The following is a 13,240-nucleotide window of genomic DNA, read 5'->3' as shown; positions in this document are numbered from 1 at the left end:
TTCCAACAGAAACCACAACAGAAGCCAGCTCGAGTGTCCAATGTCTGCACCTCAAGCCCAGGTCACATCTATAGCACTTCCCTTACCAAGCTAATCCACACGGTCTCTACATCAGAAAAATGCAGCAGCTCCAGTGCCCAAACTTTTAACTCCAGTTAAACAAGTGCCTCAAGAGCAGAGCAGGATAGGCAGGCACAGACACATGCTGCAGCCCCCTGCCCCATTGCTTTTGTCAGGTTAGTGACCTTCTTTATCTCTCCATGTCATTTAGGGTCCTTCCCACTTCTGGAAGTCTTCCAAGCATGCCAGCCTCCAGGAAGGTGTTCTACCCTGCCAAACTGCTGCCTAAAGTAAAACCATAGAGTAGGTGCAAGCAGTGTAAGGAGTGCTGAGCTGATCTGTCTCGAAATCTGCAGGATTCAGTGGCCAAATGTGCCACCAGTGCTGCCCTGCACTGTAACAGCAAGACCGCAGGTACCAGCGGCTCATAGAATCCCAAGAAGGTTTGGGTTGGAAGGGACCTTAAAGCTCATCTGGTTCCACCCCCTGCCATGGGCAGGGACACCTTCCACTACCCCAGGTTGCTCAGACCCCCACCCAACCTGGCCTTGAACACCTCAGTGGGCACATAATAAACACCTCTGCTCAGCATCAAATGATGCTGCCATGAAAAGACACTTGACTGCTCAGTCCTGCCAACGAGGGAAGGGCAGAGAATTCCAACTGAATTCCCTCTTCTTAATTCTGTGTGCAGTACAGGACCTAACCAGAGCTCAGTACAGCATGGTCAATCTCTAAAGGAAAATATCATGGATAGGGAACTTACAATCATAGAACCATTAAGGTTGGAAAAGACCTCCAAGATCATCAAGTCCAACCTTTGACCAAATCCCACTGAACAATATACCGAAGTGCCACATCCACACATTCTTTGAACATTTCCAGGGATAGTGGCCCCACCACTGCCCTGGGCAGCCTGTTCCAATGCTTAACCACTCTTTCTGTGGAGAAATTCTTCCTGATTCCCAACCTGAACCTCAACTGGTGTAGCTTGAGGTCATTCCCTCTTGTCCTACCCCTTGTTCCCTGGGAGCAGAGCCTGACCCCCACCTGACTGTCCCCTCCTGTCAGGGAGTTGTGCAGAGCCACAAGGTCCCCCCTGAGCCTCCTTTTCTCCAGGCTGAGCTCCCCGAGCTGCTCCTGGTGCTCCAAACCCTCCCCCAGCTCCGCTGTCATTCTCTGGATACACTCCAGCCCCTCAACGTCCTTCTTATCATGAGGGGCCCAGAACTGACCCCAGGATCAGCAGTGCCCAGCACAGGGGGATGCTCAGTCCTCCAGCAAGCAGGATGAAACCCAAAGGAGCAATTCAACCCCAGGATATCCTGGGTTGCCTTTAAACTTTCCCTGCTTTGATCCTGCTGCCGAAGCAAAGCCATGCTGCACGGAGAGCAGAGTGTGAGTAGGGACACGCAGCCGAGCACAGAGGGGACAGGCATGCAGTGGTGTTGGGTGGCCCACGCTGTCCCTGGACACAGAACCGCTGCCGAGGCGCAGTGGCAGATGGAGGCCAAGGCAGGGGGACAGAGCGAGGCGAGCGCTGCGCCCTCGGTACCTCGACAGCCACACTGTGGTCGGTCATGGAGACGCTGGTGTTGCGGTACCAGCACACGTGCATGGTTGTGTTGGCACGGTGATGGCTCTGCCTGTCCAAGGAGCTACGAGAGGAGTGAATGTCATCTTCGGACTCCTGTTCTACAGAGACCTCATCAGAGGATCCTGGGGGAGGAGAATTGGGTAGTGGTTTAAGAAAACCGTGCAATACAAAAAAGCAAGAGGAGCTGGGGTTCCTGAGAAAGGCTGTTTTCTCTTGCCACGGTCCAGTTTTAAGTACGTCAAGCTGAACTGGTGACACAGCTCCTATGACCTCAGTCTGGGTTTCATTATTCAGTTCTGCCTGGGGCAGCTGACTCACAGGATCAAAGGATAGTTTGGGTTGGAAGAGACCTTAAAGCTCATCGGGTTCCAACCCCCTGCCATGGCAGGGACACCTTCCACTGGAATAAAATCACAGAATGGTTTGAGTCAGTGCTGTGTCAAACGAACAAAAATGACCACACTTCATCTTGAGTCAAGGAACAGGACAGAGGGCTCCAAGACGAAATCCTCCATGTTTCAGCACAGCCATAACACCACCAGACAGGCACAGGAATACTGGGCTGTAAAAGCTGACCTTCAGAGACACCACATTTTGGACAAAAAAATTCACCATGTGGTTAAATTGAGAAAAATCTCTGTAAAAGGTGACTTAAGGACACACTTAAGGACTTAAGTTGCTATAAAATTAACAACTCTGTAATGGGAGCATCTCTGCTGCATTTAAAGCTACCTTGAACATCAGTCTAGGAAGACAAGCATGTCTCTTTTGATTAAAACCAAAGCCCAATTGACTCTCCATTATCATATGACTTATAAAAATACTTCCTTTATGTCATCAAACTCACAAAAGGAAAAGCAGAAAGGACAGGACTGCTGCTGCTTTCCAAGGAGGCAGGGAACAGCACTTACTGTTGGAGCGGTTGCACACCGAGTTTTCCAGAAGCATCTCGGATTTCTCAGTAGATTTCTTGGCCATTTCAATTGCCACATTGAGATCTTCCATCCACTTGCTCATCTCCAGGCGGGTACTGCAAGGGAAGAAGTGGGAATGAGGATCCACCAGCCCAGAGCTGAGCCCGTGTGCTGAAGGCACAGGTCACTGCCCAAAACAAGGCACAGCGTCCTTCCATTAGATAAATAAAAACAAAATTAGAATTCCTCCAAAGCAGGAGCTTTCCAGAAAGCAAACTGAAGTCATACAGCCTCCACCTCTATATTCAATCCTTGAAACAAGACTAAACCAACAATTAAACACTTGGACTTTACAGCAAATAAAATGAACTGACAGCTGGCGGGGGTCAGGAGAGGAACTCTGGAGATGGGGGATATGAGCCATGATTTTTGGAAGGATAAATGGCAGCCTGAAGCGCAGCCCATCTTTTAAAGGGCATCTGGGACATACCTGACATCTCAAGCCAGTAAAACCCAGAGCGCAGGAAGAGGAGACTTCCTTCACCCCTCCCAGGATCCACTACAGAGTGAGACCTTCACAGCCCTTCCAGGTGTATCAGTGTCCACAGGGATGCAGCAGTGGAAGGTCTGGCTTTAGACACAGCCACAACATTTCCTTGTTTTGGTAACCATCTCTTTTTTCTGAAAGTTTTTAATTTAGACTGAAAATTCCACACATGGTCTAAGCCCAGCAGCAATTTTTTTTTCTTTTTTGACAGGCAACCTTTGAGCTATTTTTAAGTCATGAGAAGGTAAAACTTGTATTTATTTTTCCAAATTTAAAAATCTTTCAAGCACCTTATGACTCACAGCTGCTGAGAAATAGCTGATCTTAAAAAAACCTGTGTTTTCAGGTCTTAGGTTGGAATTAAAAAAATACATCTGCATACCAAACATATTGGCTCATGTGCCATTACACACCTGATTGATAAATATACTGTAGTGGTTATTTTTCAAGAACAGGTCATCAAGCAGTAAAAAACCCTGTGATTTAAGGCTGAGATTTAGTGCTCCCACCCTGTATCGTTGGCATTCCTGATTCCAGCTGCCTTTTTATAGCAGACTTGGAGAAAGACACAAACTCCTACAGCTGTTTCTGAGACCAGGTGTAGGAGACATCCTAAGTACAAAAAGGCACCAAACTCACTGCACAGGGATAATTTAGGCTGAAAAGAGATTGGTTTTATTACCAAGTCAGCCTTTAATTTCTCCTCTCCCCAGCTTCCTCCATGAGATCCTGCAGGAACTCTCCCCTCCTCACAGCAATTCACAGGTTCTGAATTTTCATTCTTTTGAGTCTCTAAAATATTTTTATGTTTAGATTTTGTCTCCTGAAGTGGTTTGAAGGATGACACTGGAAACTCCCAAATAAACAAACACACTGGCAACTTTATTGCTGCTGTTTGTGCTTTGGGTCAGATAGAAACAGAGAATCCCAGCATGGTTTGGGTGGGAAGGGACCTTAAAGCCCATCTCATCCCAGTCCCTGCCATGGGCAGGGACACCTCCCACTACACCAGCGTGCTCCAAGCCCCATCCAACCTGGCCTCAGACACTGCCAGGGATCCAGGGGCAGCCACAGCTTCTCTGGGCACCCTGTGCCAGGGCCTCAGCACCCTCATAGGGAAGAATTCCTTCCCAATATCCCATCTAACCCTGTGGCACTGGGAAGCCATTCCCCTTGTTCTGTCTCTCCAGGCCCCTGTCCAAAGTCCTTCTCCAGCTTCCTTGTTGGCTCCTTCAGGCCCTGCAAGGCCACAGTGAGGTCACCCCAGAGCTTCTCCTCTCCAGCCTGAACAATCCCAGCTCTCGCAGCCTTTCCTTCCAGCAGAGCTGCTCCATCCCTCTGCTCATCCTGGAGCCTCCTCTGGGCTCTCTCCAGCAGCTCCACGTCCTCCCTGTGCTGGGCCCCAGGGCTGGGGCAGCTCTGCAGGTGGGGTCTCACCTGAGGGGGCAGAGGGGCAGAATCCCAACCCCTTTCCTGCTGCCCACGCTGGGGGATCAGCCCAGGATAAAGTACTCCTTCCCAAAATCCAGCACTGAAAAAGGAGTTGTGAGGAGTCCTGGGCTTGTTTTGAAGTCCAGAGGATGCATGAAACACCCCTCTGGCTCTGCACCACTTGAGCAGTAACTTTCTGGAGAAGGAATCCATCAAAGCCACAGGCATCTGAGGAAAACTAGGATTACCTGGCTGCCACCACGATGGTTTTCTGTGCAGAATAGATAGTGAAGCAGTGTGGCACAGACCATTCATTCTCACTCTCCTCCACCTGCAGGAAAAGAAAAGATTTTTCTCATCAGTGCTCAGTCACCAATAAACACTAAAACTGTCCTGTGCTGGCTGGGACTGGAGACAAACAGGATTCCAACCCGGCTGCAGAAGTGCAGAAGAGCAACTCTTTGAAGAATACCACCTACTTCCAAGTCTATTTTGGCTCTCTATGAAAATCTATGGTGTGTTTCTACTGCAGGAGCACAACACCACTTCCAACAGGGCAAGGAAAGGAAGGGGTTGGAGCAGATCTGGCTCATTACTCACCGGAGGGTCGAGCACTATCAGCTGCAAATCAAAGACAGAAAGAACAATCCCGTTAGAAAAGGTGTGGGGAGGCAGGAGGATTGGTTATAAGCCAAGGTGTGTGCAGGGGGACAAGACACCAGGATAAATAAATGCCTATTTCCAGATCAGCCTCTCACAGCAGTGTGAAAATGAATGGACAAGAGGGTGTGCTCCAGCTGTTTTGCTAATGTGGAAGGAACAGACTCATCGCCTGCAGATAAAGAAAGCTCTGCTTGACACACATCAAGGTCCAATTGCTGCTGAGATCGGCCTCGGAGCAGTTTGTGGCTTTGGTCCTTGTGCCCTGAAGGAATTCCTCAACCTGCCTTAGGCAAAGCCATGTCCTTAACCCTATGATGCAACATGGAACCACTTACCAACATGCCATGCAGAGAGAGATGTCCGTGGATTTTGAACTGATTTGTCCCTGTGACCCCTTTGCTTGTGTACAGTAACATATCTGAGAACTGGAAAGGCAGGAAGAGAACAATCAATGTTCTGAAAGCAGCAGGCAGGGCCAAGGATTTTTTGACATCTCCTTACAAATCTGTTGTTTAAAGGCCACTGTAATGCATGAAAAATGCCATTTCTCTGTTTGTCTCAGTCAGTTTGGCCAACTACCCTTAAAATCTCTCTTTTGTTTACCCATAAGAGAGGAAATTAAATTTTTTAATTCTATTAAAACTCTGTGCCATTAAGGAACCAAGTTGACCAGAAAGTAGTGTCACAGTCATGCCCTCTTAAAACATTGCTTGGAGTGAGTTTTCAGTCTCAGGTGCTGATTTTCAACACAAGCACATGAAAACACACTTCCCCAACAACTTCATCTTGAAGACTTTGGGTTTATAAAAGTCAGAAGCAACACCCACCAGAAAGAACATCCGCTGCTGTAAGCCCTTCTTAGTGAGCTTGTACAAGCAACCTTCCCGGATAAACTCCTGCAGTGGGAAACAAAAACTCAGACAATGTTTGATCTTTCCTGACTCAAGGGAATTTTATTTTCATCCCAGAGTACACAGATGTTGATTGGTGCCCAGCAATGATCACTAACAGATTTCTTAGAGGCCCGATGACACTTTTCCTTCCTTTTTTATGATGTGAATCAGCTCCTTGCTGCAGCCAGCATTTAAATCAGTGAAGGAAGAGAAGGAAAAAGAGCAGAATTCCTGTTGGACACCAGCAGTTCACCTCTCACACTTACATCCCACTGCAGTGACTGCCATAGCATCCCCAAAGCACATGCGATGCTCCTGCATTTATGCCCAGAACATCTATCAAAAACAAAGACACAAAAATCCAGGCAGGAACTGCACAAACTCCTGTAATATAGAGGCCCCCACACCAGCTTAGCCCAGTGCAGTGGCTCTTGCCGTCCCTCCATTCTCTGAGGCTGCACCAGGCAGACACAAGCGGAGCTGGGAGTGGATTTCCAGTACGGCACACCAGTTCCCACTCACACACACAGCACCATACCCCAGTATGCCCAGTGTCTGTACTGGAAACATGAAACTGCAGCCACAGTTTAAGCAGATGCATTTCTGATCTATCCCTCTGAATATCACCAAGGTGATGATCCCATCATCCATGGCATTCTCTAAGAGACAGTTACATGAAGCCTTTAGAGTTGTCCTGGTGACATGGGGGGCAGCAATGGCAAATCCACGCTTCAAAGGCACTTCCTTGGAAATAAAACCAATAAAAGCTCTCAAAACTAAGCAGAGGCACTTACCCTGCCAGGTGCTGTGAGATTGTCTATCCCAATCAGGTCGTGCTGCAGCTCTGTAAGCTTCTGGAAGTTTTCCAGGCGGATGAGGCTGTGCTGCAGCTGTGAGGTCATTTCTGTGACTTCCTTCAACGCATCTGTGTGGAGAACAGCACCAATGGGACCAGAGCAGAGCAACCCAGGCCACCCATTTCACCCCTGGAAAATTGAATCTGAACTTTAGATCCGAAATTTATAGCCAATTTTCGAACAGAATAGTTCAGTCAGAAGGGACCTACAATGATTACCCAGTCCAGCTGCCAACTTTAAGTGTATTTTAGAGGAGGGTAAATAGAGACAGCAAGTGACTTCACAGCATTTCCTGTGCTTCTGGAGATCATTGTGTATCTCAGATCTTGCTTAAAAAAAAAGTATTTACCATGTAGCTGAAAGTAAATGAAAAAAATCAAATCCAACAATTTCTGCCAAAGATTACTTTGTCATGAATGGAATTTACTACACATGCTTTTGATGCTACAAAACAAGCACTTTTCGGTCATATTTTTACATCTAAATGACAACAAGTTCATTAAAAAAACCACTATTTTTGTCCCCTGCTAAAACAGGAGACAAGAAAAGGACTAGTTTTCCAGCTTTGGCTGAAACATTGGGATCCATCATGAGAAAACCAATTTCTGGAATGCCAGGAGAAAGAAGCACTTACGTGAAATTTGTGGGCATAAGTGAACATAAGTGCTCAAGGCGAGGTTGGACGGGGCTCTGAGCACCCTGGTCTAGTAAAAGGGTATCCCTGTCCATGGTGGAAGGGGAATGAGATGAGTTTTAAGGTCCCCTTTCAACCCAAACATTCTGAGATTCTATGAGCCTATAATTCTTGTCTTCCCAGGGCAGGATTTTGGAAGTCTGTGGGAAGGGGTGCTGCCAGCAGGACATGGCTGGGTGCTCACTCACTCCGGCAGTCGGTGAAGTCCCGGTGCTCTGCTGTGTAGTGCTTGCACAGCCTCCCCAGGATCAGCTTGTAGTGCATCAGTCTCTGGATGGGTTTGAGCAGGAAGGTGTTGAGGGGCAGGTAGCAAACCTTTTGCAGCTCAAACTCCTTATAAACCATCTCCAGCTTCTTGAGGCGTTTGGTTGCTTTCTCCAGTTCCGTCAGGACCTCGTCGTGCTTCTGCAGGTAACTGGTGAACTCCTATGGAATTGGACAAAAAGTTACTTGGATCAAAGGAAAACAAGTCTCTCATAACTAAAGAAGGCAGGCAGCTCCCAGTCAAGGTTAAAACAGGGGTCTGTATGGCATTGTGCCTGCTGGGAGCACCAAATGCTGGTAGTGGAAACGGCAGTCCCACACTCCTGCGCTCCCATTCAAGCCACTGGTTTTAATTAAATTACTCCACTACTACAGCACTAATGTAACTGTCCCACAAAGGCACTGTGCTCCACATAAAGTTGACTTCATTTCAGAAGAAACTATTCTGCTTTTGAAAAATATGTATGTTTTTAAATTAAATAACCTTATGAATCAAGGTCTCAATAGGGGAGCTAAATCAATAATTTTTGTTTTCTGCTGAATAATCAACAAACACCTTTCCTCAAGGTAAATGTAGGTGGCCAAATAAGCAACAGTCATTCAAAGCCTTCCTGCAATTATTTTACTCTGTTTTATTTTTAAATTGTTTCTCAACAATAATTGTCTGCAAGTTACCTCAAGATTGACTAAAACAGAATGGGTTTAGATGGGATATTGGAAAGAAATTCTTCCCTGTGAGGGTGGTGTGAGATACTGGAATCTTATAGTGCATGGCTTAAACATTATTATGAAGCTTCTGCCTGTTATGGCAAAACTGTATAAAGCAGCTAAAAGCTCAGAAGCCCAGCCCCCCCCCCCGAAGATGCCTGACTGGAACTTTGGACTGTGAGTTAAGATGCCTTGATAAGATAAAGGGAACACTGTTGTTCATCATCTCAGGTCTAGGGAGAAATAAACAAGGCTGAGGGAAAGGAAGGCATCCACAAGAGAGCCAAACCCAGCAGAAAATCATCCCTGGCTGGGTTTGGGGTGGGGGAGGCCACAGCCCAAGAGGCCAGGTTTGCACAGACCCCCGCAACGAAGGCGAGAGGAGGAGAGTTCTGGGTGCATGGCAAACCCACTGGTCAGAGGCAGTGAACACAAACTGGAGCAGTTGTTAAACCACATCCCCCCAAGGAAGGCCACATCCATGGGACAGTCACGGGGGAGGCAGCTGAGGGGGTGTCATAACTCATCAAAGACCCCTCAGAGTGCTCCCAAAACTTATTCCCGTGGCCTTGCATCACAGGGACTGCACGTGATGCAAAGTGATTCAGTCTGCTGCAAGAGACAGTGTCAAACTGTCCCCCCTCCCAGGGAGGTACCATCTGGCCTGAGCATACATGAATCCATTGGATTCTACGCTTTTTGGGGTCTATGTTTCCCACCACCAAGAAGACCAGCTGGAGAGGATCATCAGGATGCTGGTGGGATCCATGGAGTGGTGATATTTTCTTTAATCTGTCTCTGTCACTCTCCTTCTGTCCCCTCACCTCTTTTCTATTTCTTTCTCTTCTCTCTCTCATATTTACTATTAAATAAAGCCCATACTACTGACTTTGGCATATGGTCTCGTTTGCACCTCAATTCAGGCAGAGGCATTTCTAACAATTTTAAGAACCAGACCATAACAGGTGGGGAGGCCCTGGCACAGGGTGCCCAGAGAAGCTGGGGCTGCTCCTGGATCCCTGGAAGTGTCCAAGGCCAGGTTGAATGGGGCTTGGAGCAGCCTGGGCTAGTGGAAGGTGTCCCTGCCCATGGCAGGGAGTGGGATGAGATGGGCTCTAAGGTCCCTTCCAACCCAAACCATCCTGGGATTCTGTGATTAATGGAAATACTAACCCTGAGCTCTGATCCTTGACAAAACAAAACAAAACAAAACCTCAGTAATCCCAGAATTCCAGGTCTTTAATCCTGTATCTACCTTCAGAGTGCGCATGTTCCTGAGCATGACATCTCCGATGCGCTGGTAATCCCCTTTCACGTGGGCATTGGTTCTGCCTTCCCTGGAACACACACAAGGAGGAAAGAAGAAGGCAACATGCATATGGGGGATCAAGACATTTCTGTTTTCCCCCTCCATCTTCCCCTGTAATTCAAGACATAATCTTTAGCCACTTGACGTTCCTATTTCACTGTTCAGATTGAAAACTTGGTATATTAAATATGGATGCTGCACAAAACAGCAAACACAAAGCCATGCTTAGAAAACTGAGAAAGGACTAGAAAGGAATTTGTGTGAAATTCTATTCAAGAGTTTTATGTTTCAGACCTCCAAATAAATGTCATGACACGACCCTACCCGATACTTTGTTTAAATTGACCACCTCCTTTTGAAAGGTAGTTATACTGTAATATATAACATGTCAGGTCAGGAGAAAATAATACAAAGGTTAAAAGACTAAAAACATGATCTGTGAAATAAACTGCATTGCAAGAACCAAACTCCCACCTTAATCACAAAGATGTTTCCTAGATTTTCACCTAGAGATTCATTAACTGGAAGGTGTGGAAAAAACACACACACTGTCTTTTTGATCTTGTGTTCTTTCTTTTTTCTAAGGCTTGAGAGACACTATCAGGTTGTATGAACAATTGGACTTGACAACCTTAAGGGTGTTTTCCAACCTAAATGATTCTGTGATTACAAAACCCTCGGCCTGGTGCACAAGTCATACAACTACAGGATATTATATACAAGGCAAAGCTTGAAAAATGGGCTTTGTGCAAGGTAGTTGGCACTTTTTAAATAACTTTTATTTCGTAAAAGATTTCTCCTTGCTTCTCTTGATGTGGAAATACCAGTTGTAGTCTGGTTTTGACATGAGGATATAGAAAAAGGTCCCTCCCCTCGCTTACCAGAGTGAGAGCCTTTGTTCAATCTCCTTCAGAAAGCCTCGATGGAATTCATAGATGGGGTCAATGTTGGAGAAGAGCAGTGTCATCAGGCCCTCTGGCATGGCATTCTCCTTGATCACAGCACTGCGGAACCACTGCCAGAAAACCAGAAATTCTCATCAATCTCCCTGCTTCAGAAATTCATTGTTAGTATGAAAATTCCTGCTCCTGCAGTGATGGGGTAGGAGAAGGTATGCACAGGGAAACAGCAGGAAGGAAGACGAAATATTTAGGGAAGACGTAATTTGTGAAAAATGAAAAGATGGGGTTTTTTTTCCTTGCCAAATATTAGGAAGATGAGGCACATGGCTGGCTCTGGGCACAAGCTTGTTTCTGAATGCAATGATGGGATGGTTGGGGACAGCTGAGTGACAGTCAGTTACCCAGTGGCTGCCCCAGCTGCTGCCACTTCCACGCACATACAACTGCTGTCATACACCTGGAGCCCTGTTACTCAGCTGAAGACATCTCGTTGCAGGTCACATTCCACACTTTATCTCTTCCAGGTCCCCGCTTCCTGGCAGGGATGGGGATATTACAAAAATCCTCTGAGGTACCAGGTATTCCCCCTTCTTTTAGGAGAAGTGCTGGGAAGCCTGTAGGAGGAATTGGAGTGAGATGGTGCTCAATGAGCTTGCAGAGAACACCTCCACTGAGGCCACGCAGAGTTAAGGGACTTTTTTTGATGGAATTAAAACAACAGCTTACAGAAAGGCAACAGTCCCAGTGCTCATACACGGAGTTCATTAGCAAAAAAGCTCTTTTAGAAACACAGCTGGAAGTTCATGCTGCCCTCCAAACCGGGACTCACCTGTCTGTTCTGGGTGAAAGGAGGAGGAAACAGAAGCAACAAAACAAGAAAATACTCTTCAAATCCCCATGGGTTTGATGCCCTTTGCAACTGTCATCTGCTCTCAGATTCAAAGGCACAAGGCTGTTAAACTCTTCCCAAGGAAAACCATGGAGAAGATGGCTAGGTTATAAGCAGAGCTGGCAGCTATCACTGAAACTAAACTCAAAACATTTTGAGGCTGTCCCTGTTCATGGTTTTCAGACCAAAAGTTTGCCTAAGTCATCAGGATGGCACAGGATGTAGCTGCTGGAGCAAACGATGGAAGCCCAGAGAAGGCATCTGCTCTCCCACAGAAGGAGCTACGGAACAAGGAAGGGGACAGCAACTTGGCTCATGGATTACTCTACATCACAGGAAGAAATTCCAAGCTTTTCCAACCTAACAATCACCAATCTGTTTAAAAAAAGGGAAAACAAATAAAATCAAGCCCACTTACCACTGTAATAACCTCCAGGTCCTTTAAATAGGTGCGTTCTGTGGCAAGGATCTCCTTGGCTATGAAGTACGCCTTGTCGGTGGGGTAGCGCTGAAAGGACACACAGCCACCGGTCAGTACTGAAATACAAACCTCTGTTTACTACTGGCCATCAGCTCAAACCTTACATCCACTTGCCCTTGCTGTGTGCAAATGGAGCAGATCATTACTAACAGGACATCTCTCTGTTCAGTACTGGTCATTTTCTCTGCTGTCGTTTCGTCTCTGAATCGCGCGTTCTTTTCCTCAGAGTTCGGATTGAAACGCAGCAGGCGCCAGGCTTTCCTTCTCATTGATGTTTATTATTTCCTTATCCATGGCACAGCTGCACAGAGCGTGCCTCCAAGTTAACAAGGTGGAAAATGGCTCCGAGTTCTACCTTGCAAGGCCATTTAAAGGTCCAAATCAACCAATCATGCAATGCTAAGTAATGTGTTTTTATTTATAACCCAGTAACTATCTATTCATGACCTGCAGTGCAGGTTTTTTGACCCAATACCAGAACAGCCACATTTGTGAAGAAGAAGGAGAAAAGATGAAGAACAAATCCACTTCCAAAATCCTCCATATTGTTACATATATATATTATTATATCTCAGAAATCTAAATTCTCTAAACCCAGGGTTCCAACAAGTATCACATTCCCAAATACTGACGTTACTACAAAACATTCTTTGTATTGCAAGGGTATTAAAAAATAATGTCAGTTATCATAGAACCACAGATGGTTTAGGTTAGAAGGGACCTTAAAGCTTATCTCATTCCAACCCCCTTCCCACTAAGGGCAGGGACACCTTCCACTAGCCCAGGGTGCTCCAAGACCTGTCCCACCTGGCCTTGGACACTTCCATTACATGAACTTCCATCTCAAATCAAGGAAACACTTTACAAAAATATGGAAACACGTATTCCAAGATGCCTAGATTTTAAACGCTTCTCCAACCAAACACAGCACAACAGATTTGCAAACAGTCCTTTTCCAAAACTATTTATTTCCACTTCCAGCTTTTATTCAAGCTTTTACTCCTTTGAAGACCCTATTAATGAGCTAAGAA

At 46.3% G+C, this 13,240-nt stretch overlaps 1 protein-coding gene across 14 annotated transcripts in view; it reads right to left on the bottom strand.

Annotated features, from left to right (window-relative positions):
* The window catches only part of FARP2 (FERM, ARH/RhoGEF and pleckstrin domain protein 2), a 75,180-nt gene that overhangs the window by 4,800 nt on the left and 57,140 nt on the right, over window positions 1–13,240 (bottom strand). For 7 of the 14 annotated variants that reach the window (XM_032119972.1, XM_032119974.1, XM_032119966.1 and 4 more), the window contains 11 exons: window positions 12,147–12,236; window positions 10,819–10,952; window positions 9,884–9,965; window positions 7,845–8,082; window positions 6,900–7,030; window positions 6,040–6,108; window positions 5,548–5,637; window positions 5,150–5,170; window positions 4,798–4,880; window positions 2,569–2,687; window positions 1,616–1,779 (listed from right to left, as the gene is read on the bottom strand). In XM_032119972.1, the coding sequence (XP_031975863.1) occupies window positions 1,616–1,779; window positions 2,569–2,687; window positions 4,798–4,880; window positions 5,150–5,170; window positions 5,548–5,637; window positions 6,040–6,108; window positions 6,900–7,030; window positions 7,845–8,082; window positions 9,884–9,965; window positions 10,819–10,952; window positions 12,147–12,236 (1,221 nt within the window). The other 7 variants (XM_032119969.1, XM_032119971.1, XM_032119968.1 and 4 more) reach the window with 5 other exon arrangements.

The sequence above is a fragment of the Corvus moneduloides genome, chromosome 10, assembly GCF_009650955.1.
Source record: "Corvus moneduloides isolate bCorMon1 chromosome 10, bCorMon1.pri, whole genome shotgun sequence".
Lineage (NCBI taxonomy): Eukaryota > Metazoa > Chordata > Aves > Passeriformes > Corvidae > Corvus > Corvus moneduloides.
This window is presented reverse-complemented; position numbering and strand designations above follow the sequence as displayed.